The following is a 26663-nucleotide window of genomic DNA, read 5'->3' as shown; positions in this document are numbered from 1 at the left end:
CCACATTTATGTAGCTAAGATATTACATTTAAGAATATTTATTTAAACATTTAAAAACCTAGGAGGGTTTGTAAACTTTGGTAAGTATATCAACAGACAGGATCTTGTAGTGAAAACAGCACTGGACCAGAAGTCAGGAGATTTAGTTACAGTCCTAATTGTTTCCTCCTTAACCTTTCTGGCCTCAGTTGCCCCCCACATAAAGGAATGTGGCTAGACTACAGCCCCAGTCTCTGGGTGGTAATTTACAGCTTATCTGCTTTTTTACTATTATCCAATCCAGCCCCCTTCATTTCACAGGGTAGGAAGCTGAGGTTCGGAGACGATATACAATATTATTTAGACAAGATCCTATACAATTAATTACTAAGGGCAACGGAATCTGGGGATCCCAGACCGGGGCAGACCTTTGGAAACGTTCCTAGTTCTAAAATCCTCTAATCCACCCAGTTAACAAAAACGGAGCAAAGAGGTAAAGAAAAGCCAGAAGAGATGAGACTTAAAGGAAACAAACACATCCCAAACAGAGGGAGAAGTCACAGCGTTCCACGAATCATAAGTGAACTTCCTGGCCTGGGTAAACTTCCGGAATAAACAGCAGGGAGACCCAATCAGGACCTTCCTCCGGGAGCCAATGGGAGAGCACATTACAAAGGGCCAATCCAAGCGGCGTTGTCACTGTTATGGTCCTGTCAGGGCGCCGGCGTCGTGGTGCTTGGGCGGTCGCCACCGAAGGGACTTTGGCGGGGCAGCCTCGGGGGCAGCCGCGGTTCCGCTGCGCTCGTCTCCGGCCTCGCTCCCAGTCCGCGCCTCGCGGCTCGCGGGCCGCACCGTAGGGCGCGCGTGCGGGTCGGCGCCGCGGCCGCCCCGGGGCCTGGGCCCAGCCGCCGCCTCCTCCACCGCCGCCGGCTCCGAGGGGCCGCGCGATGCAGCCGCCGGGCCCGCCCCCGGCCTACTCCCCCACCAACGGGGACTTCACCTTCGTCTCCTCAGCAGACGCCGAAGGTGAGCCTGAGCCCCCGGAGGGCCCGTCACGCCCGAGGCCGCCGGCCCGGCGCGCCGGGGTCTTCTGGTGCTGGGGCGGCCGTGGCCGGGTGGGGACGGGCCCGGTGACTCGAGCACCCTGCGCCTGCCGGCCTTCCGACAGGGCCCGAGCGGCCGCGGGAGGGGTGTGGGGGGCTTTCCAAGTGACTGGGGCAGCTTCTGGCTGTCCGCACGCCGTCTGGGGGTAGGATTTTCGGGGTGAATTACCCAGGTGGACCCACGGAACCCGAAGATTTTAATGCTGAAATGACTTGCCGTTTCGCAGAAAAGGGCTGTTTAGCTGGCCTGGGTAGGTGTCAGAGGCCGAGAACGAGAAAGGAGAGCTGTGTGCCTGTTACTTATCGATAGGATGCCTTTGTGCGGGGATTCGATTCGGCGCTGCAAACGCGAACTTCCCTCGGGGAGGTCGCGTTTTCGTGGAGTCTGATATCTTGCCTACGTCCCAGTTTTTCTCCTGTTTTATAGTGTTTGACCTCAGTAGGCAAAGAAATGGACCCAAATATATTTGAAACTTCCTGTAATCCAGCTGGTGCTCCCAGTAGCTTCTACCAATTTCCTTGTACTGTTTCGAGGAAGCAGGAGTGCTGGAGAGATTTTCCTACAGCCCAGGAAAATTCGTTTTCCTCGTTTTCTCCGTTCCTTACCAGACTCTTTGTAACCAGAATCTTTCTCTGTTAGTCATTTTCAAATTTGGCTTTTATTAGACTTTCTACATCAGTTATTTTCCAGTGACCAGACTCACTACCCGGTATGAAAAAATAAGTGATATTTAGTTGGAGAAGTTTCAGTCTAAAGAATAACCTAGCGTTTTTTTCAAGTGTGGTTTCATAGTTGCATCGGTTAGTATAGCTTGTTTTCCTTTTTCGTTTTGTTTTCCTTGTTTTGCTTTTTGAGTGGCATTGTTTTAAAAAAAATAGTTCTGTAGTTTTGGTTATAGTTTAAAATGTAAAATAAAATTTTTGTCTATCATAGAGAACGTAGCTGATACATTTCTTTTAAACTTAGTATGAATATTTGATGAAATAGAGCAACTTGGAGTATTTCAGTTTATTTTATCTACATTTGGTTGCATGGTGCTTAGGGTGGAATATCAACTTTAATTTTACAGACTTAAAAAAAATTCTCTATCTTTGAGTATCAGAACCTGATGTTCGTTCAAACTTTATATCTATGTATATATTTTTCATATCTTCCTTTCCCCCAGGAATTACCTTTCTTAAATACACCCAAGAAGTCTGACAGAATAATATAACAAGTAACTCATTGCCTCCGTATTCTAAACCAAGAAACCTGGAATAAGTAAAATCCATAAGATTTATCCAGACTTCTCTGTATAGCCTCTAAGGATATATAGGCTCCCTGTATATCCAAGGATACATAGACAAGAAAAGATGTATATATAATAATACCCTCATGTATATAACATGGTACAGTTTAAATTTACACAGTATTTTAAGCAAACGACTTGTTTAGTCTTTTTAAGAATCCTGCTGAGCTTTATTATTCCTGTGTTTTATAATGAAACTGAGGCCTAAAGAAGTTCAGTAACCTGCACGTGAAGGATCTGGAATTAAGAGCCAGTGTTCTGTCTCCTCAAATTTCTTTCCACTAAACCATGATGCCTCTTTCTTATATTGTTACAAATTGAATAGTTTTTCTGAAGCGTAGTGTTAATAGTCCTGGGTTTGGATCCTGGCTTTACCAGTTACTATCTATGTGATATTGGGCAAGTTCCTTAGCCTCTCTGAACCTTAGTTTTCTTATATACAAAATAAGAATCGTAATACCGAAGTGCTCAGTACATGTTAGTAATGATGCTACTGCTTGGGTTTCAGTATTAATTGGTGCCACACTTATTTTTTATTATTCTCCAACATGGACACTTGGCTCTGCAACTTCAAGTCTTTTCTTGGGTTCCTAAGCATGTCATATAAATTCTTACTTCTCCCTTTTTATGCTGTATCTCTGACCATGAATGTTTTTGGCTTTTAGATGTTTTCAGTGTATACCTTCCTTCTAGATTCTGTTCAAGTCTCTCTTTCTTTCTTTTTTTAAAGATATGCTTTTCCTTTTTTTTGGTAAGGAAGATTGGCACTAAGCTAACATCTGTTGCAATCTTCCTCTTTTTTTTTGTTTTCCTCCCCAAAGCTCCAGTACATAGTGGTGTATCCTAGTTGTAAGTCCTTGTAATTCTTCCATGTGGGATGCTGCCACAGCATGGCTTGATGAGTGGTATATAGGTCTGCGCTCAGGATCCGAACAAGCAAACCCTGGGCCACCAAAGCAAAGCATTCAAACTTAACCACTGTGCCACTGAGCCAGCCCCCAAGTCTCTTTTTCTTAATGATGCCTATCCTTACTATTGGGCCACACATATCCTTTATTCTAAAATGTGCCTTGGTGTTTTGTCTCCATATCGATCCATATTCTAGTCCTCATGCCTTTCTCCTCCTTACCACAAGTTGAAACTTAAGACTGAACTCAGATACTCCTTCCTTACTGAAACCTTGTTTAACTGTCCCTCAGAACCAGAAACTTCCTTAGTCTTTTCTATATCCCAGCACCTACCACAGAACCCAGAGTATAAACATCACAAAATAATTGTTTGTTGAAGGAGTACATGGTTTCTGCTTTCTTTTATCTTATGTGACATTGATACTTAGGACTACAAAACTTAGCACATTTAGGATGATATAACTAAAAAGTTCCTGGATTTAGAGCCAAAAGTCTTCAGTTAAAGTCCCTACTCTTATAGTAGCTATGTGATATTGGGCAACTAATACAGCTTCTATAAGCTTCCATTTTGTCACCTATATAATGAAAAGCACACTTACAAGAATATTGTGAGAGTTATTTAAGATAATGTGTATAAAAGACAGGTCCATAAGTACAGGTTAAAAGAATATGAGCAATGTGTGAATAAGCCAATAAATGACTAAATAAATGAATTGTGAGATCTAGACTGAGATTCAAGCCTATGGTGTAAAATTACATCCAAAAGCAATTATGAAGTGCATATGTATAAGTGAAAGAATGTAGTGATACCATTATATATGTGTAAAGTGTAGTATAGAAGTCTTTAGGGCAATCCTTTGGCTTTATTTTGTATCAGATAAATAAGTAATTCTTGGTCTGGTTTATGTTCACAGACCAGCAGCATTGGCATTACTGGGGTGCTTAGTAATGTAGAATCTGCCTTGATCGTAACTTGCATTTTAACAAAATTCCTCAGTGATTCATATGCTTGAGAAGCTTAAAGCTCCTTAAAGCTTGAGAAGCACTGATTTAGAATGTTATGAAAGATCAAAAGTGGAGGACATTTTTTCTAGCTGAAAGATCAGGAACAATTTAATGGAGGTGATATTTTGCTAAACTTTGAAAGATAGATGATGTTTTATGTATGTAGGTTGGAGGGAGCATCTCCATGTGCAAGAGACTGCATATGAGAAAGTTCCTGATACCAAGAAATGGTCTAATAAGAGAGAAAAGAATTTCATCATACATAATAAATACTAAAAGAGTATGGTTCAAAGGAGAAAGTGGCTACTCTGCAGGAAGGGATCAAGGAGGTCTTCAGTGACAGAAGAAATATGCTTGGAAGGATAAGTAGGAGTTCTTCAGATTGAAAGGGGGAAAGAGCATTCATTTAAGAACTGTGCAAGTACAATAATTGGTGGAGGCAATCCTTGTATCTTACACTTCCCAATGTTCACAAACCTAAGACAGTGCTGACTGAGACCATGAGCTCCTTGGGGTTAGAAGCTGTGCTTTACTGCCTACCAGTATCATACTCACTGCCTAGCACAGAGCCTAGCTCATAGCGGGAACTCAATAAATGTTTGATGAATGAATGACTAGATAATATTTTTTGATTAAGATAAAGTTGTGCTGCCAGAAGTGAAGCCAACCCTAATTCAACAGACATTCGTCAAGTAGTTGGAAAGGGCATGAACAGAGACAACTAAAGAAGAAAGATGATCTAAGCCACCCAGGAGCCTTTTTCCCATCCTCATATTTTTCTCTCTCTCGATATCTTTGTATCTATATTGGAACATTCATCTTTCCTCCAAATCTTAAAGGGAAGGTTTCTTTCTTCCTTTCCTTGGATAAACCTCTACTAGTGCTTTTATTCCCATATCTCTCTGCCTCCTTTGGAACCTTTCTTTCTCTTCTGTTTTTCTCTCTAGCATTTTCTGTTTCTTCCGTCTATCTACCATCACTCACAGGTCCTCTCCTAGCTGACAGAATTTTTAATTAAGTCTACTACTTCCCTTTTTCCTTATTTTCAAAGCTAAACTCTCTCTGATATTTCCCATTTCCTCAGCATCCAGCAGTCCCTGCCACTCTGCTGGAACTTCACTTGCTTCCTGTCGTCTAGAAAAGTATCCTCAACAGTGTTTCCCAAAGGGGAAAGATTCCACGACAAACATGAGTTTGCTAAATAATGTGTTAAGCTAAGTTAAACCAGTTGCCTTAATGCAGAATTCCCAGAGACTTTAATATGCCAATATTGGTTCTGAAATTCCAAGTAGGGGTTGTAGTATGCAGGGTTTTCCAAACTTAGTGAATATCAAAAGCCTTTTGTGGAGGGTATCTCATAGGATCCACGTTCCACAGAACATGCATAAAGAAACACTTGCTTATGAAATAAAGGCAGATGTTTTCTTTTGTTTTGTTTTGCCTGATATTTATACTCTTAACAGTTTGTCACTGACCTATCTTCCACAGCTTTTGGAGATGAGCTGCGTACCTATCATAAGTCTTGGGCTTCCATGCTCTTGTCCCTGCCATTTCTTTTCCTTGGAATTATTTCTCATCCCTTCTCTGTGCTCTTTTAGCTGTCCCTCAAAGCTGAATTTAGATTCTACCTCCACATAGCCTTCCTGACTGCCTCTCTGATAGTTTAGGCACCTTTACTCTTCACTCCTTAATCTTTACTCCTATGGCATCTATGATCACTTAACAATATACATTGTCGTTTACCTACAGAAGTGTGTGTTTTACAGTACTAATGGGGTTTTGTATCACATCTTCTCTCACTTAGATTTTTTTTATTGAGATAGCTTTCACATACCATAAACTTCACCCTTTTAAAGCATACAATTCAGAGGTTTTTAGTTTATTCACAGTGTTGTGCAGCCATCACCACTATCTAATCCTAGAACGTTTTCATCACTCCGAAAAGAAACCCCATACCCATTTTCAGTAACTCTCCCTTATTCCCCTTGCCTCCTAGCCCCTGGCAACCACTAACCTACTTTCTACCCCTGTAGGTTTGCCTCTTCTGGACGTTTCATATAAATGGGCTAATATAATCTGTGGCCTTTGTGTCTGGCTTCTTTCACTCAGCATAATGTTTTCAAGGTTCATTCATGTTGTAGCATGAATCAGTAATTCATTCCTTTTTCTCACTGAATAATACTTCATTGTTTGGATATACTGTCAATTAGATTTTAAACTCCTCAAAATATCTCACTTCTTTATATTGCTCTCAGGAAATTATAGAAGTAAGTAATCCATAAATATTTGTTGATGGATTAATTGATTGATGTTGAAAATGAAGAAGGTGCTAAAGTGAAAATGACTTAATGTTTGTGATATAGTTCCTCAAATCTCTTCCCTCTTAAACCAGTCCTCCATAGTGCAGCTAAGATTATATTTCCAAAATACAAATCTAGTTTTGTATATTTGCTTTTTAAAAGCCTTTTATGTCACTTTTTGACTCAAGCTATGTGGAGCTATTTGCCCTTCCATTAATTAATTCATTTAATTGGCACACATTTGTTGGTTGCCTAATATAGGCCAGGCACTATTATAAATACTGGGGATATATGTTCAAAACAAAACTACCACATATATATACACAGTGGAATACTACTAAGCCATAAAAAAGACAGAGTCATCCTATTTGCAACAACATGGAACTTGAGGATATTATGTTAGGTGAGATAAGCCAGACAGAGAAAGACAAACACCATATGATTTCACTTGTGTGGAAGATAAATACATGGACAAAGAGATCAGACTAGTGGTTACCAGAGGGGAAGGGAGTTGGGGGCTTGGCATAAGGGTAAAGGGGCACATTTATTTGGTGACAGACAAATAATAATGTGCAACTGAAATTTCACAATGTTGTAAACTATTATGACCTCAATAAACTAAACAAAAAAATGCAAACTACCCCAAAAATATTTAGTTCCTGCCATCATAGAACTTACAGACATTAACCAAATAATCACACAAATAATTGTTATAAACTGTGTAAATGCATGAAGGAAAAGTGCAGGGGACTATGAAAGCAACCTAATCTTGTCTGGGAGAGCAAGGACAGTTTCCTTAAGCAAGTATATCTGAGAACTGAAGAATAGGTGGCATTTCATTATCTGAAGTTAGAAGTTAGTTAGAACTGCCTGGGCAAAGTCCCTGAGGTAAAAGGGATCCTGGTTCATTCAAAGAACCAAGAGGCTAAGTGTGGCTGAAGCATAGGGTCTGTCTGGGGAGGAGGCAGAAAATTGTTCTGGAGAAGTAGATAGGGCAGGGAAAGATTGTTGGACTTGAGCTGAAAAAGCAATGGGAGGCTGCTGAAGGATTTTAAACAGGAGAGTGAGAGACTTGCATTTTGAAAAGATTCTTCTGGCTGCAGTTAAGAGAATGGATTGGAAGAACACAAGAATGACTAGAGAGGGGCCAGCCTCATGGCTGAGTGGTTAAGTTCCCGCTCTCTGCTTTGGCAGCCTGGGGTTTCACCAGTTCAGATCCTGGGAGCAGACATGGCACCGCTCATCAAGCCATGCTGAGGCAGCGTCCCACATAGCACAACCAGAAGGACGTAAAACTAGAATATGCAACTATGTACTGGGGGGCTTTGGGGAGAAGAAGAAAAAGATAAAAATAAGATTGGCAACAGCTGTTAGCTTAGGTGCCAATCTTAAAAAAAAAATGACTAGAGAGAGAGCAGTTAGTAGACCGTTATAGTCATGCAGACAGGAGATAATACTTTGCACTAGCTTGGTGCTGATGGTAGAAATGGAGAAAAGTGGACAGGTTAAAAAAATAGAGGTTAAAGTGCCAGAATCTAGTGGTGGATTGGATGGAGTGGGGAACATGTGAAGGGAGGAAATTGTCACGGATAATCAAGCCTCTAGTTTATAATGCTGGAAGGATAGTAATACCATTCACTGAAATAAGAAACTGGAATAAGACCTTAGATATTAAGAATTGAGTTTTGGGGAGTCGGCCCAGTGGCATAGCAGTTAAGTTCGTGCATTCCGCTTCGGTGGCCTGGGGTTCGCCAGTTCTGATCCCAGGCACAGACCTATGCACTGCTTATGAAGCCATGCTGTGGCAGGTGTCCCACATATAAACTTGAGAAAGATGGGCACAGGTATTAGCTCAGGGCCAATGTTCCTCAGCAAAAAGAGAGGATTGGCATTGGACGTTAGCTCAGGGCAAATCTTCCTCAAAAAAAAAACCCCAAAGAATTGAATTTTGGAATATTGAGTTTTAGTGCTTTTGACATAGCTACAAGGAAATGTTAAGCTGACAATTGATTATGTAAGTCTATGGAAGAGGACTGGGCTCAATATATTGCTTTTTGAACTCAACCTTCCTCAACCTTCTTACCCCTTGTTATGTTCTGAATGTTTCTGTCCCCCCAAAATATATATGTTGAAATCCCAATGTGATGGTATTAGGAGGTGAGGCCTTTGGGGGGTACCTAGATCATGAGGGTTAAGCCCTCATAAATAGGATTAGTGCTCTTATAAAAAAGACTCCACAGAGCTTCCTACTCCCTTCTGCCATGTAAGGATACAAGAAGTCTGCAGGCCAGAAGAGGGCACACTAATCTTGGACTTCCAGCCTCCAGAAGTGTGAGAAATAAATTTCTATTGTTTATAAGCCACCCAGTCTATGGAATGTTGTTATAGCAGCCCAAACAGACTAAGGCACTCATATAAAAATGATTCTAGGGGGCTGGCCTTGTGGCGTAGTGGTTAAGTTGGGCGTACTACACTTCAGTGACCCAGTTTCACAGGTTTGGATCCTGGACATGGACCTACACCACTGGTCAGTCACGCTGTGGTGGCGACCCACATATAAAGTGGAGGAAGACTGGCACAGATGTTAGCTCAGGGCTAATCTTCCTCAGCAAAAATAATAATCATCATCATAATCATAATAAAAAATAAAAATGATAGTATCTACAACTCATGGTACCTTATTGTGATCAGTAAGCTGTAGGCATAATAATCTAATAATTACTGTCAATGCTCTTTTGAGTAAGTGATAATTTTCTGTTACTCTGTTAAGGTAACCAAACATTTAGCCTAATCTTTTTGTGAAGTCTCCCCCTGCCCCAGAAAGGATATCACCTCCAATACAAGTTAGTAGTGTAGATAGAGAAATCTTTAGTTTTTCCTTTTTAAAAGTTTCCTACTTGATTTTAAAAAAATTACATATCCATGTAGGTATTATCACATATCTTCTGTACAATATACTAATAAAGTATGATACATGGTGTATAATAAGTGCAAGGATAGCTTTTCTTCCATATTTGAAAATTGAAAATGACTTTCTAGCCAGCCTTTCCTGGGGAGAAAAAAAATTAGTTAAGCAAGATTTACCTTTTTAAAAACATTAATCTACTTCTTTCTTTTCATAAATTTTAAACTCGTAAGGCATTACACAAATCTACAAATGTGATAAAATTGCATAGAACTATACATACATATACACACAAGTGCGTGTAAAACTGGTAAAATCTGAATAAGGTCTGTGAACTGTAGCAATGTCACTGTCCTAGTTTTTGTAACTTTTTTTTGTTTGAGGAAGATGGGCCCTGAGCTAACATCTGTGCCCATCGTCTTCTACTTTATATGTGTGCCTCTTGCCACAGCATGGCTTGATAAGCATTGCGTAGGTCCGCACCCAGTATCCGAACCAGTGAACCCTGGGCCACAGATCAGAACACGCGAACTTAACCACTACACCACCAGGCTGGCCATGTCAATATCCTAGTTGTATAGTTACATAAGATGGTACCATTAGGGGAAACTGGGTGAAGCATACATGTAAACTCTCTGTACTATTTTTGCAACTTCCCATGAATCTATAATTATTCAAGGTAAAAAGTTAAAAAACTCATAAGGCAAACAAAAGAATTTTCTGTTACATAACTGGTTTATGCCAAAATGGAATTTAATTTTTCTAAAGGTAGGCCCAGGAGATTTAGTCAATTTTAGTTAATGTTATGTAGAATATGAAAATTCCCTGAAAATATTGAATAGTAAGGCTACTAAAATTGTATACCAAAACAATATGAATAAAAATGTAACCTAAAACAATTTTATACAAGGCTTTAAAATATTTTCAGATGGAGTGACATAATCAAGCTCCACTATAAATCTGGCAGTTATAAAATCATTATGTACTTGGGTTGGTTTCTTGATCTCTTTCATTGGCCTATGTATGCATTAAAATGTTTTTATAACTAAAATGGAACAATGAAATTTATCCCTTCAGTATGAAACATGCTCGTTTTGCTGCACAGATACTCAATTCTGGTTTAGATTTAAGCACACATAGATTTCATTTTCAAACGAAATGAGATGATTTTTGTCCTTTCTCTTGTTGCTTGTTACATAAGAAAAAGCTTCTTCACATATATAAGAAGTTGGCAAATACCAACAAAGTGTTCATTGTTCGTTGCAGGATACTCTTCTTTCATAGAAATCTAGAACTTATCTGGGGGCAGATCAGTAAATCTCACCCTGAGTATTCTGTCGTGCTGCAGTGACCCAGTTCTTCCTCGTCCTTCACAGGGAAGTTGTCAGGCTGAGTAGAAGGTTCGGAGAAAGGATTCCTCACCCAGTAATACACTTGAGTTGAAAGAGCGGAAAAATTACTCTTAAGTTTTGTTCTGCAGTTTTTCCAGGGAGCTTTCAGTAAAATTTGAAACTTACTGATATTTTTCCTCACTTTGAGCCCAAATAGCAGTGGAAACATTTTTAAGGTTTCCTTTTTGAATAGACTTTTTTCCATAGGTTGTTTCCTCTTAAAACCACTTATATTTATTATCTTTACATTGTTACTTGGAAAATAGCAAGAATATTATACATGGTGTAGTAAGAAGGAATTAATTGAAAATTAGTGTTCTGTAATTCTGGATACGCATCCTAGAGTTGACAGCCAATTAGCTGGTTCTTACTGTGCTTTACCTTAAGACAGCTGTACTCCCAGAGTGATTTGGAATCTTTCCCCTTGTTTTCTAATATTATCCTTTACTTGTTAATTTGTTAAGCTAACTACCAATTTTTTTTACTTTTCTATTGCATTTTCTTACGTACGCCTAATTGTGTTGGGGCTGTCCTGGGGGATCTGCCAAACTGCTGTTGCTGACATTCCTACATATGTCCATGATATTCTCCTACTTTGAATGGAATGGAAAATACTACGAACTTGTAAACTAAAGGTGCCTTTTTGAGGTTCTGGCATCCACGCTATGACAAACTGCTAAACATATACAATTCTTTATCACAGCATTCCTTAGCACTGTAATTTATATATCCTTTTTTGGTTTAGTTTAAGGACTTTAAGTGCAGTCCTTTCTAGAGGGCAGGAAACAGTTGTTAAGGTCCCTTCCTGCCTCCTGATTCCAAAACCTTTAATGTCACTGCTGTACTAATGACTTCCTGATCTAAATCTTCCTCTTGTTAAATCAAGAAAAGTAATTTTTGTACCTATTGAAAGTGGAATTTTAGTTAAATTTCAACTTTTTCATTTTCAACTTAGATTAATACAAAGAAGCAGGAAGTAAAATTGAGAGACTATTTTAATCACAAGATTCTATAATAGCATCTACAGGGACTATTTTTAAATTTTAAGTAGAAAAGGACAGTGAATTCAAAAGTGTTTGTGTTGTGTCTCTAGTTGAGTAAATTCCCTTATAAAAACTTTTTAGAATTCTATAATGTTAAACCTGGAAAGAACTTTGAATAGGAAACTGGAGATCAGAAAACATTAATGATTTGTTGTATTAATTAGTAGCTAAGCTAGAGCTTAGCTTCAGAATGCAAACTTATTATTATAGTTAATTACAGGAGTTGTCACAAACAGACTAAGATGTGACTCATAATTGAGCCACTCACTGATTGAAGTTTAAGCCAAAATTTTAATGGCAGTTCTCAAAAGCTAACCTAGAATTTAGAGTAATGTGCAAATTAACCTCTTGTTTGTACTATATGTGATCTTCAGGGAAGGAGTCTGTGTTAAGAGTGTTCTGGTTTTGCTGTTGCCAAAATTGTTTTCTAAAGTACCACTCCAGTCATGTGGCTTCTAGTTAACAACGTTGATGGTTGTTTACTAGTGCATGTTGTCTGGTCCTATAAATGTATTTTTTTCTTCTTAATTCCACTATGACCTCAAGCAAGTCCTTTACTATTCTAATTTTCTTTTGACCATAAAATGTAGCATTTGTACAATTGTGATTATTTGTAACCTTTAAGGTACTGTGCAGACTATGAATGGAATTTATTTTGTAATATGGATAACTGAATCTTTACCCCTTTTTAGAGCTGACCTAAAAAAAAAAAACCTTTATTTTTGCCAAAACTAAAGATGAATGATACAATTATGTAAAGGAAAGAGTAGCTGGAATAGCTGGGAACTCTTTCTAGTCAGATTTGTCCAGGACTAAGCATTAATATATGAAATAGTTAGCATAAATATTTAGTGATGTAAATGAAAGAATGTATGAATAAATACATGAACAAATAGAGAAAAATTATCTACAGTTTGTCTTTAGCAAATTATCTAATGACTTGTATATATACATATTTAATGCTTTTAAAAAGAATTTATACAATCACTTTGTTCTGAAGCTCATAAAGTACGTAATAATGAAGGGAATCCACAATGATATCATGTAATATATTTTGTATATATCTTCCATTTAAATTTTTAAAGTTACTGTTATTAGTCTAGATTCTGGTACCAGTCTAACTGATTAGCTTTGAAACCTTTCATATGTCTTCACCTCTCTCATCTTTCATTTTCTTCTAAAATAAAAGATAGTTTTTAGATATCTACCAACTATAAAATAAGAAGATTGTATGCAATAGCAAATGTTCATAGTTAGAGATCTTTAAATGATAATTATCTTAGTTGTATATATCCTCATGTTGGTTAAGATTCACACATTTTACCTTGGTTTATAGTTTTGTCTTCTTTTCCCTGAAGATCTCAGTGGTTCCATAGCATCCCCAGATGTCAAATTAAACCTTGGTGGAGATTTTATCAAAGAATCTACAGCTACTACATTTCTGAGACAAAGAGGATATGGCTGGCTTTTGGAAGTCGAAGATGATGATCCTGAAGATAACAAGCCACTCTTGTATGTAAAATTAATAGTATGTATTTTTTGGTTTTTAGAGCTAGTCTGTGGGATGATTATATTCTTTCATGTTATTTAAAGACAAGTATGGAAAATCTTAACCTTTTTGGTCAAAAGTTGTAGCTATTTTCAGTTTTACTAGTAATTAGAAAAACAGAAATAATGAGAGAATACTTTTAACTTATTGAATGGCAAAAATTAATAGAATCATAATCCTTTATCACACACACGCAAATATACTCCAGACTGTTAAAGCTTACCTGGGTCTATAGCTGTCTCAGGTAAACATGCCATCTAAGGAAAAAAGCAGGGTTCTTGCGTGCTTACTGTGGAAATTCAGTTTAAGACAGATTAAGACTTCCAAAAAGGTTACCCTCCAAAATCCCTCCCACGTGGAAACTCTAGAGCTGCCACAGGGAGGACTAGAGGGAGACTCACTTTCTTCATAGTACTTGAAATTTTTTAAGTTATTATGTATCACTTGGAAACAAAAGTAAAGAATTTAACAATTTTGGAAAGAAGAACCTACAGCTTTCTAAAATTGATGCGTTACCAAGTTATTCTCTGTAGTAATTATTGGTAGATCAAGTGCTAAAACATCCTGTTTCTTGATGTTAATATACTATATTTTATCAAATCTAAGATGCTATGGATTATAAAATGCAGTTATTTTACATTTGTCAGTAATAAAGAAAAAGTGTGTAAGATAGCATAAAGCCAGGACATCCAAGAGCTATCTCTTTAGTCTGAGGATAAATGAGAACTAACCCACCATACAAAAAAAGACAGCAAGGAAGTCTGCTTATCTCAGTTTGACCTGGCTGGGGTGTTGGAAGAAAAATTTCCTCCGAGAATGTAAATCCCACACCAGTTCCCTTGTAGGATTGCAGTCTGAATAATAAGTATGGTCCAAAAGGGTCTCAAGCAGAGAATTTTATTTAAAGCCCTCCCAAATTGGTAGTGCCCCGAGGAGACTGGCAAAAGGAAAGGCAGATCTTGAAGCCTTTGACTTCACTCCAGGTTGACAAAAGACACCGGTGATTGTGAGATGCATCCCAACTTTAGAGATGTTGAAATGTGCACTGTAGTATCAGTGAAATATTTGGTACTTCAAATGTTTTGTTGACCTATGGAGGCTCTCCCATCATGTTTAAACTTTCCTTAAATTCTACTGCAATTGTCTCAGTATTCAAAAGTGTATGCCTTTTAAGAATTTTTATGTTAAATTATAGGGAGGAATTGGATATCGATCTAAAGGACATTTACTACAAAATTCGATGTGTTTTGATGCCAATGCCATCGCTTGGTTTTAATAGACAAGTGGTGAGAGACAATCCTGACTTTTGGGGTCCTTTGGCTGTTGTTCTTTTCTTTTCGATGATATCATTATATGGACAGTTTAGGGTAAGTATATCTTAATTTATACAAGTTCTAAATATTGAAGAGTTTTAAAGTTAAAAATAGCCAAATATTAACTGTAATACTACATTATGTTTGAGAAATGCTTTACCTTTACCCATTATTTCTCACTTGTTCATCCCTAGAACAATTCTTACTTAAATAAGTGGGGAGTATGTTAGATTAATGCTTTCCAAACTTTCCCACATCATCATTCACATAGAAAGTATGAATACTTGTATGGCAACTGGAGTAAATGGATGAGACTACTCCAAGCTGACCAGAAGTGACCAAACATGCCCTTTCTGATTTCCCAAAGGGATGAAGAATTTGAAACCCAGTACTCATAATCATGTCCTTACCTTTCATTTTTAGTTCTGTTTTTTAAACTAAACATTTTAATAAATGATGACAAGGATTCCATCAGCATTTGTTTTTATGTAATACTTTGTCCTATTCTCAGGCACTTTATCATCAGAACACAACATACACATATCACTCCCTCATCCCTAGTTTAAGGCTTTAGGGGATTAAAAGAATAACTCTTTTACTACAGGGTGATTTGGAAATTAATTCGTTTCCTATTGCTCCTGAAACAAGTTTCTGCAAGTCCAGTGGCTTAAAATAATGCAAATTTATTCATTTACAGTTCTGAAAGTCAGAAATTCAAAATGAGTGTTAAAGAGCTAAGATCAAAACGTCAGAGGCCAGCCCTATGGCTCAGTGGTTAAGTTCATGCAGTTCACTCCAGCGGCCCAGGGTTTCGCTGGTTTGGATCCTGGGGGCAGACATGGCACTGCTCATTAGGCCACATTGAGGCGGCATCCCACAGGCCACAACTAGAAGAACCCACAACTAAAATATACAACTATGTACTGGGAGGGTTTGGGGAGAAAAAGCAGGAAAAAAAAGATTTGCAACAGTTGTTAGCTCAGGTGCCAATCTTTAAAAAAAAAAATGTCAGCAGGGCTGATTCCTCTAGAGGCTCCAGAGCAGAATGTGTTGCTTGCCTCTTCCTACATCTTGAGGCTGCCAGCATTCCTTGACTTCTGGCTGCATCACTACAATCTCTTTTTCCATGGTTACATTGCCTTCCACTCTACTGTAGTCAAATCTCCCTGTGTGTCCTTTTTTTGAGGACAGTTGTGATTACATTTAATGCTCACCCAGATAACCCAGAATAGTCTCCCCATAGCAAGATCCTTGATGTAATAAAAGTGTAGCCTTATTAATATTTACCTTACATCAATAGTTTATATCAAGTCTTCTGTTGGAAGTGTAAGGACCATTGAAGAAGTTGAATGGGGGCTCTGGTCTCCTACCCACAACCAATCCTTACCCAGAACATTTTAAATTTTATCTATTTTGTGTAATCTTTCATTTGAACAAAAAGTTCTAAGGCTGAAAGCAGATGATTACTACCTCCATGGCATGTTGCTCAGTTTGGCTTTGCTTGATGTTTTCTCCTGACTGCATTGGGGTCATGCATTTTTGGCAAGAATACCACAGAAGTGACATTGTGCCCTTCTCTGCATATTTTTGGGGAGTAGATGATTTTGATATGTCTTGTTACTGACATATCACCATTATTGATATAGCACCATTATTACTTGGTTATGGGATGGTGTCTGCCCAATTCCTCCACTGTACAGTTGCTGTATTTCCCTTTTTCATTATTAAATACCTTGTGGAGATACTTTGTGACTATGCAAACATCCTGTTTCTCATCAAACTTTAGCTCACTAATTTTAGCTTCTGTTGATGGATCTTGCATGCAACACTTATTTTTGTATTGTTTACTGAATGGTGATTTTCTATTTTCCTCATTCCTTCCACATATATTAATTGATATTCTCTATGGAACAGCTATCTCTTCTTTGCTATTACTTAATCATTCACTTATTTCTGTCAGTTTGGACTCATGGATATTTATTTTATTTTCTGGATTTTAATCCAATATTATCACTTATTTCATTGCTTAGATTATTCTAGCTTTAGCCATTGGGAACTCCTTCAGGTTAGCTTCTGTGTGCTTTTGACATATTCCCATCCTTTTTTGAGCACTTCCTTTCATCTGACTCCACAAAATGTTCTAGGTTTATCTTTTATTTTCCCTGCCCCAGCCCCGCAATCAGCCATTTCTCTAAGGAGTCCTAATTCCTTTTATTCGGGAATAATATTTAGAAACCAGGATCTGGACAATAAGTGCGCTTATGTTGCTGCTGGGGTGTCATTATTATCTCTAGACCCTCCAAACAGACAGAACTTGGAATTATATGCATGTATCATTACTATACTAAGTCTCAGGAGTTAAAATTCTCAGAAATGTCTTCCATATTCTGTTACTTGGATAAATATGCAATTAATGTAAATTTTAAAGACCTCCTGAGAAGATTGGTCACTTGTTTCAGGGATAAATTTTCCTTGCAAATGCTGTAAACTGGGGAATTGGGAGTAAGTACTTTGTTTTCTTTTTGCAGTAATCTTTATCATATATCTTGAAATATTGAGGTTTCCTTAGACAATTCGTCATTGTTAAACTTGCAGTTTGGATGTAAAATTGTGTAACACATTGTATTCTTATTAAATTTTGGAAAGCTACCTGGGAACCCAAACAAACTATCTTATATAGCAGAGAATTGAGTTCCTGGGAAATTATCAGCTCATTTGATACAAAGATGTTAATTGTACAATTTTTTTTTTCCCCGTTAAGGTGGTTTCATGGATTATAACCATTTGGATATTTGGTTCACTAACAATTTTCTTACTGGCCAGAGTTCTTGGTGGAGAAGTAAGTGGTTAATTTTGAAAATAGCCTTTGTTTTTTATGGTAAGCTTTATTTTTGATACTGTAGATACTATCACTAGCTATATTCATCCTAATTGTTTCTTGTCTCATATTTTCTTTTGAGTTGTGCTACTTCCTCCTTTAAGATGATCAACATATGAGTATTGTGCATACTCAATAAATATTACAAAAAATGAAGAGGAAAGAAACAATTGCATCCCACCATAAGTAATTTACAGCTTTTTAGGGAAGCACACAGTTCATTCTTTCTTACAGTAGTGCTCAAACTTTTTGATCTCAGGTCTTTATGTTGGTTATGTTTATCAATATTTATCATGTTAGAAATTCTTTTTTAAATTAAATATGTATTTATTCACTTAAAAATAAACCAAATACATTTTAACATAAATAATACATTTTTAAGAAAAATAACTTTTTCAAAACAAGTAAGTGAGAAGAATGGTATTATTTTACATTCTTACAAGTAGCTTTAAGGTCTGGCTTAGTGGCAGCTAGATTCTAATATCTGCTTTCTGCATTCAGTCTGTTATGATATATTGTTTTGATTAAAGTATACGGGAAAAAAAAGGCCTCACACAGATATGTAATTGGAAAAGGGAGAGTATTTTTAATAACCTTTGTGGGTGATTGTGGATATTCTTCTCTGATACTACACCAACACTGAAAGAGTAGTAGTTTCTTAAGGGTTTGCTATAGTGAGGAATCTTGGACCATATGAATGAACTTTTCATTCTCTGTTTCATTGAAATTCACTTTGGATGAATCTTTTTACCCATGCGTGGTCATTAGGAAAACTGATTGACTGAGTTTTGCAGATCTTCCAAATGTTGACATGTTTTATTATACAGTATCAGAAAATCACATTCATTAATGTCACCACCCATCTCATCAGGAATCTGTATGTATTGGAAAACTGTCAAGCTTACAGTGGTGGGTACAAGTTTTCCAAAATTCAACTCTTCACTCAAACAGTTGTACAGGTGCTCTTCTTTGGGATAACAGTTGAATCAGGATACAGCAGAAATACTTTCTGCGTACTTCCCATTTTGTTATACAGAATATTAAAAAGGTCTATGCTCAATGGTTGAAGTTTAATAAAATGAATCATTTTATCTGCTTCATTAAGGACATTCTTGAGTGAAACTGGCTTTTTTTTTCTTCTTTCTCTGTGTGTGTGTGCTAGTATAGAACACAGTAACTACCAGTAAAGTTTATGCCATCTTGATATGTTTTAGCCACCACTGCTTTTGCCTTATTAATACCAATATTAACCTAATGAAAAAGGCAAATAATGTTTTGTTGCTATTATAAAAAATAGTTTTGATCTTCCAGTCTTCTGGAAGAGTCTCTGGGACCCCCAGGGGTCCATGGGCCACACCTTGATAACCACTGCTCCATTAAATAAGACTTTTTAAATTACTGTAAACTTAGGAATTATAGCAGTTTATTCTGTGGAGAGAGTAAAGCAGAGGGGATGCCAGGGAGAGTTACGATGTGGGTGCTGAACTTGAATGCCACATGCAGAAACCTTGAGCACTTTCCTCACACTTGGTGGAAAGATCTGCCAAGTCTGTTAACTTAGCTCTTGTTCGTCTGCTTTCCAGCTCCCCAAGTTGTGTTGCTATTGTCCCATCTTCTCTTCTCCTGTTTATGCCGCTTATAAGTAGGAGTTTCTTTTTTCCCTTCCCTTTTAATGGAGTTTCTGGGAAATTAGATATATGTGCTCAATCCATCACCTTAACCTAAAACTCTTGAATGAGTTTAGAATACTGTTTATCTGAGAAACTTTTTCACTCTTCATATAGACGTTTAAAATAATTCTAATAGATACTTAAAGTTACGCTTGTTCACATATTATTTTTTATATCCTATACAAAACCTTATATAGTATTTATATGACAATAGATATCACTAAATATTTTGGTAATTTAGGACTGTTGATGGAGGAATTGAGACCTGGATCTTAATCTGAACTCTGTCACCTACCAGCTTTGCTTTCTAAGAATCAGTTTCTTCATGATGGGGACAATAATACCTGCTTCATAGGGTTGTTATTGCATTTGATCTTCGCAACATGTTGAAGCCTTATCACAAAGCTTGGCACACAGTAGCCACTGAAAAAATGTTTGTGTCTTCAGTCTCTTCTGCCTGCTCTCCCTTCCCTTCTGATTCTCAGTTGTCACATCTAGCTTTTCTAGACCTTGAATTTTTTTGTCTGACTAAGATGCTGTGGTCCCTTTAAATAATCCTCCTACAATTTAAGGGAAGTATTGACGAAGTGTACTGTAGAGATATACTGAAGGTAATTGTATATGTAAGTCTGAAGCTCAAAAGAGAGAGAAGGACTGGAAATGTAGATTTGGCTATCATCAGAAAATTAGTGATAATTGAAACCATGGTGGGTTGGCGAGATTGTCCAGGAACATAGGAGACTGTATGATAATTTGAATTATAATGGGTATGATACTTAATGATGTCTTCTTAATTCTCAGATTTATGTAAGTACAAAAAAGGCTATTTGATGTTCAATTGTGACTGAGTGTCTTGATTTCTGTGATATTTACTTAAAGTTTTGAAAATTCACAGGTTGCCTATGGCCAAGTTCTTGGAGTTATAGGATATTCACTACTTCCTCTCATTGTAATAGCCCCTATACTTTTGGTGGTTGGATCGTTTGAAGTGGTGTCTACACTTATAAAAGTAAGTAGTGTGTATTGTAGAAAGTAGTTTATTGTTTTTCAATAACAAAATTAGATGTTCTCTAGCTAAGAATATTGCAATCTATAACTATTTATCAAGCAGTTGGTAATATTTTGGAACAGTGACCTTACTCACTGACTTTACCAATTATATTTCTTTTATTTTCCCTTTTTAATCACCAGGAATTACAATGTATGTCTAGGAGGGAATAAAGAACAAAGAACAAATCAGGCCTCAGGATATTACACTCAGAATTTTTTTAATGTTGAATTTTTCTTCTCTATACTTTTAATACAAGTTCAGCTGACTTAGATTTTGTGGGAGATATTTATTTAAATTCAACTGGACATTTTATTTAATAACTGTCACTCCTACTTGAATAGTAAATTCCTTATCAAATATGGTAGACATGGTTCTGGTAAGTTGGCTTTTCTGTATTGCGGAGATCAGGACTTCTTTTCAGCATATGTACCCCATTTAAAATGTTTACTGATAATATTAAGTATTAATAATAAGCAGTAATTTACCTTAAATTTTGAACAGCTTTGGAAGTAAATGACTGCTTTAGCACATGTATGTATATTACATAGTGAATGTAATTTTTTTTTCCGTGTGGAAAAATGTAACTATTTAAGACCATCACTGTCAGAGCTGCCGTTATATAGCCTTCACGCTAAAGTATTTATTTTAAGTAGAGCCACTTAATTTTTATGACATTTGGTTTTATTTAAAGTTCATTACTAATTCCAATATAAAAAAAATGATTCCTTTTAGAATTGGGTAACTACAGGCAAATACTGACGTTATATAAGCATTGTCCATTGAGAAGAGTGTAGATTTTGGAGCCAATCGGTTCTAAATTCAAATCCTGGTTCTGTCACTTACATGCCGTCTGCCTTGGGGAGATATATTTTCTTTCCTCCTCTGCAAACTGAGAATCTTAATTACTTTTTAGAGTTTGTTATGAAGATTTTAAAGTTTATGTAATGCCTAGCACAGTGCTTGGCACAGAGCAGGCACTCAACTGGTAGCTGTTATTATTACAAATATTATAGAAGAATATTTTGAGAACATCTTTGTATGTTTGAACTATTTGAACACTTTAGAGACCAAAGAGAAGATCTTTCTTTCGTCTACATTCTAGTCCTAAAATCTTTTTCTTTTAATTGGCATTAATTAACTCTTAGTTTGAAAGTCTTGCAGTGTAGGAGCTAGCTCCATGATGGCATTTAATTAGCATTAGTGAACATACCACTTTACTGAATCATTCAGGATCACTTCCTGCTTGTGTGTTGTTTTGCTTGGGTTTAAGCTGTCTGAGTATTTCTGAAACTATTCCCAAAATTGCTAAAACCATGTCCTCTGGTTATATTTAGTCATTGAGTTCAACTGAAAATTGGTCCTTAATATTTTTTATACAACATATGAATGTACTTTTATAAAATGGATAAATCTTTTATATCATTAAAAATTTAGGGTAAAATTATTTTTAAACCACAGATTTTTCTTTGCCAAAATTTTTTTCCTAGTTACTTAATCTCTGTGTAGTGAGCTGTTGTACATGTATCTTGTTTTAGTCCAAGGTTCGTTGAGAAATATGTTGCAAAACTCTCATAATTTAACTCTAGCATTAGAATACGTTTAATCTACAAGCACTAATTTTTTAACATTAAATCTCTATAACTCTTACCAATCTTGAACCATTTATTTACAACAAGAAATTTAATCATGATGTACAAATGCAATTTACATGATTTTATTTCATAAATTTCCCTATACTTTTCTGTAGGTTTAAAATATTTTGTAGGTGTGTTTTTGTTTTTGTTTTTAGTTTAAAAAGGACAGTGGAAATTTGGACCATCTCAAATACATTTTCAATCAGTCTGCTGATATTTATTTTTTACCTCTGAGGGCGATTTTGGCCCCCAAAGGCATTTGGCAGTATCTGGAGACACTTTTTTTGTGTCACAAATGGGGTAGGGGTGGAATGTTACTCATACATAGTAGATAGAGACCCCAGATACTGCTAAACATCCTATGCTGCACAGGTCAGCTTCCTACAACAATTATCCAGCCCAAAAATGTCAATAGTGCAAGGTTTCTATTGTGCCAAGTCCGTTTCTATTATTTCTACCCTCAAAGTTCTTCCTTCATTTTATTCTATAAAATGCCTCCAGTGACTGCATCAATAGGTACTACATAAATTTCCAGTGGAAGTAATTTATAATTAAATATATGTATAATCAGAAAACCGCAGTATATTTAATTAAACTCTTGACCAACATTTTATGTTTTTTTCCTTTTTATTTAATCCTATACTTCCACCTATTCCTGGGAAAATGCTGTGATATCTAATAAATGTTGTGTAAAATCTTTACTTAATCTGTTTTCTTCTTAGAAGAAAAAAAGGAAAAATTTCTTCTTTGTAAGAGTCAATTAGGTTTCTTTCAGCAATCAAATTTTTTTTAGCAATTTGACCCAATAATAGTTTTTCCAAAAGTTGCTTTCTCTTAAATTACCAGGGACACTTGTTAAAGTCTGATAACTACACCCTTCCCTTAGAGATTCTGATTGAGCAGATCTAGAATGAATCCCAGGATTCCCTCCTTAACAGGCACCCAGGTGATTTTATGTTTAGATAAGTTTGATAACAAAAGACCAGTTGGAGAAGTCAAGGAGCAGAGCAAAGATGAACGTTCTTAATAAGTTTTAAATATGCTCCATAAATTTTTCTTTTTACCACAGTTAGTTCTAAGGCTTGTTTTAAAAAAATATTGTAAATGTTATTTTTACTCTGTGATACCCAATATGTTAATTGACTTGCTAATACGCTGCCTTTTTGTCTTTTTTTGTTTGTTTTTTTAAAGCTGTTTGGTGTGTTTTGGGCTGCCTACAGTGCTGCTTCATTGTTAGTGGGTGAAGAATTCAAGACCAAAAAGCCTCTCCTGATTTATCCAATCTTTTTATTATACATTTATTTTTTGTCCTTGTATACTGGGGTGTGATCTAAGTCATATGTGAGTAGAAAAAGACAACGTTATATTTGTGTGTAGCCTGGGAATTCTTGCTGAGGGGATTGAAGAAAACCTGTTGTTGGTAAAATTTTACGTGTTCCAGATGTAAAGGAAGGGTTAAGGTCTTTTTAAAACAATATTTTTTGTATTTAAGCAATTGTAGTTACCTGGATTTTTTTTGGTCAGAATTCTAAATTCTGTTTGATTCTTCATATTCCAGTGAATAAAATATAAAAGCATTGTGTTTTTTAAGATTGTGTCAATCTTCACCTAAAAATTGTGCCAAAAGCACCTGGAATGATAATTATATCTCACTTGAAGGGTAAATATGACAACTTCCTCATAATCTAAAAGTGCAATTGTTTTCTTTAAATGGTTTTCTCTTGCATCACAGATCCTGTAGATATATATTTATATTTATACATATATATTTATGAAATAATTCTTATTATTCACAAAATATATTTCTGAATAGCCTAAAAATTAAGATATTTTAAATCTGATGCTTAAACTTTCTTTAATTTGGCCATTAACTTTTTATTTAAAAATTTAAATTTTTTTTAAATTGTATATAATTTTAAAATCTCATAATGCTTCAGTATGTCCTTGTTAAGAATTCTTAACAACTAAAACTAATTTTAACAGCTGCTGATATAGCTTTGGTTTGTTTGGGTGTGCTTTTAAAAACCATTTTGAATGTCTAAACATCTGATTTAAAGTTTCTGTTTATCTTTCTGACCAAAGGAGCAAGAGGTATAATGGATATAGCATTCATTAAAATTGTCAATATCTAGAAGAACAGTAATATTTGTAGCATTAGTAAATATTTTTAAGTGGTATTCCTAAGTCATAAAAATAGCTGGAAAGAGACCTTTAAAATCTTGTGGTCCTGAACAATGTTACATGAAGTAGAAAAAAATAAAATGCTTCCCAGCTCTGTCTTTTGTTTTATATCACCTTGTCCTTTATTACTTGATATTTTAACAAGTATCATGTACTCTTTAACAAGTGTACAAATTTACTAAGGGCAATATTAAGAAATTTTAACTAGTGAAATTTTTGTTGCAAGTGATTTCATAGACTCTAGATGTACCTTTAATTAATATTACTTTGTAAAGTAGATAAAATGTTTTATTTATGTCCAAAAACTAGCAAATGCCTAATAACTATTAGCAAATTATCGTGTTATCCTTTCTGGTCTCAGCTGGAGAGTTAACTGTTCTCCTCAATATGATAACATGGCATCTCTCGGTATGTATGTGTTCCTTTAGCAGCCTTATCCATCAGGAAATATCTGGCCACTCTAAAGCAAGATATCAAGTCTCTCTCTCCCTTCTCTCTTCTCCTCCCGCAAAAAAGGAAGAAAAAACTTATTTTAAGCTGCAGGAAAAGTGTGGAGCTACCTTTGAGCCGGAATAATGTGGAAAATTACATCTGCTGATGTTTTAAACAGGCTTAGGAAAACAGATTAGAAGCACCAGAGGGATAGAACGTCTAGAACCTAAAATAATATAAAGTAGTGTGGAAGGATCTATAGCTACAGAGCAGCAATTGTAAAGTAGGCATTTGTCACATTTCAGAAGTTCCTGAGGTCAATACTTTGTTCAAATGAGTTATTATATTTGATGTTGATAGTGTTGACCCTGGAATTTTCCTCAAAAAGCTTTGGGGTCCATACCATACCAGGGGGTAGAATTTTACTAAGCAATAAGTCAAGGCATTTTAAGACCAGCTCTATCAAAAAATGGTTTAATATTTTTAAGCTATCATCTTTTTAAGATGTGAATGAAAAGTTCACCTACATGCAGCATGTTTATTCCTAATGACGTAAGATAAAATGAGGTATTTGTGTTCTAAAAAGTTATTTAAAAATAATAGCATTTCATCTTGGAAACTGCCCTGTTTAGGGTGTATATAGATACAATGTATAATGTTTCAAACTCAGCCAACATCTTCTTGTGCTCATGAGCAAAGCAGTTAAAACAGGTTGTCAGTTTGAAAACATGATTTGTAAATGTGTGCAAGATACAGTACTGCTACAGCTAATAATGCTAAGCTAACCCTAACAATGTCCTCTCCTTGGGTTTTTATATAATATTTTCTAAGTCGTAGTGATTTTAAATTATGATTTTCAAACTAATTATTAGTTCATTAGTATTTTTAAAGCAGAACTAGCCAGATAGTCTCTTCTAGTTGTGTGTCTGTCTGTGTGTTTTGTGTTATCAGTTGTAGTAATCCTAATGAATGTTAATACTCAAAAAAAGAATTATGAGGCATATTTACTTCTGTTTCAAATTGATTGTAAAATAATTGAAATTTTGATTAAAAATCAGTCTATATAATTCTCATTGTACTAAAAAACAATTTAGGAAGATTTGTAAAGTTTTATGAACCATTATTAAACTTGCTTATTTCTAAGGTCTATAAGACAGTTTTCTAAGTAATGATGTGTCTGTTTCCGAAAATTTCCCAAATATTAATATACTAATATAGAGTTCTAAATTAGTGAAAATTTTCATTGACTTAAAACATGAGGTAGATATTTTTGTTTAAATAGTTTAAAATTTAGTCAGCTTATTTTTTAAAATTCTGATGTAATAAAACGTTAAATAAAATAATGCTACAAACTAATAAAAACAATATTTTTCATATTCAACAAAACTAATTGAATATTTTAAGATTGTTTTTATTTATTTTTTACACTTTTGTTAGTGTATATTTTAGGCAGTTTTAGGCTTTAGGGAATTGTGACATGTTTGTTAAGTTTTGTTAAAGTGTCTTACTTCCATACAATTCTTTATTTGTTTTTGTAGTTGAATGAGTTGTGTTTATCACTTTTTCTTTGCAAGGAGAACAACACACATGAGGAACCACAGGGTGTCTCAGAATCTTAAAAAGGACTTATTATTGGATTTAGGCTTGTGTTAATACAATTTTTTTCGATTGCATCACATGGCAGTCTGAAATAAGTCTTAATAGGGCTAAAAATCACCCTCAGCAATTCTGTGCTCTGATATTTTAGCCACATAAACAAAATAATAGTGTTTTATTAGCCTCTTTCATAAATGCTTTTTTTAATTGAATTGTATTACACTTTACCTTGTACTACATTTTAGTTTCCCTTTGAAAACTGAATTACAAGAGCTCTATTCCTCATTTGTGTAATTTCCTGGCAGTAGTTTGTGTGTTTGAGAATTTGCCACTTTTTAAAGAAATCCCAAAATGTGATTTTGATGTCAGTAAAGACTAGACCTTGTTATATCTTTGCACTTGAAATCATGCTATTTTCTGAAGAAAGTTCCACTTG

General features: G+C 35.9%; 1 protein-coding gene across 1 annotated transcript; it reads left to right on the top strand.

Annotated features, from left to right (window-relative positions):
- Nucleotides 1-637: 637 nt before the first annotated feature.
- Nucleotides 638-24307, top strand: YIPF4 (Yip1 domain family member 4). Its single transcript, XM_008509484.2, has 6 exons — nt 638-1005; nt 13282-13435; nt 14668-14839; nt 17547-17624; nt 20229-20342; nt 23210-24307. Exons 1-6 carry the CDS (start codon nt 927-929, stop codon nt 23345-23347), a joined length of 735 nt encoding a protein of 244 aa, XP_008507706.1. The 5' UTR covers nt 638-926; the 3' UTR covers nt 23348-24307.
- Nucleotides 24308-26663: the final 2356 nt, after the last annotated feature.

This window comes from Equus przewalskii, chromosome 14 (assembly GCF_037783145.1).
Source record: "Equus przewalskii isolate Varuska chromosome 14, EquPr2, whole genome shotgun sequence".
NCBI lineage: Eukaryota > Metazoa > Chordata > Mammalia > Perissodactyla > Equidae > Equus > Equus przewalskii.
The sequence above is the reverse complement of the archived record's forward strand: the minus strand, read 5'-3'. Positions and strand labels throughout refer to the sequence as shown.

What these genes read in the sequence shown, in the direction of transcription:
- YIPF4 (XM_008509484.2), top strand. Translation starts at nt 927, where the DNA reads ATGCAGCCGCCGGGCCCGCCCCCGGCCTACTCCCCCACCAACGGGGAC. An exon ending in CTCCTCAGCAGACGCCGAAG is followed by an intron (nt 1,006 to 13,281) that starts GTGAGCCTGAGC and finishes TTTTCCCTGAAG; the next exon opens with ATCTCAGTGGTTCCATAGCA. An exon ending in CCAGAGTTCTTGGTGGAGAA is followed by an intron (nt 17,625 to 20,228) that starts GTAAGTGGTTAA and finishes GAAAATTCACAG; the next exon opens with GTTGCCTATGGCCAAGTTCT.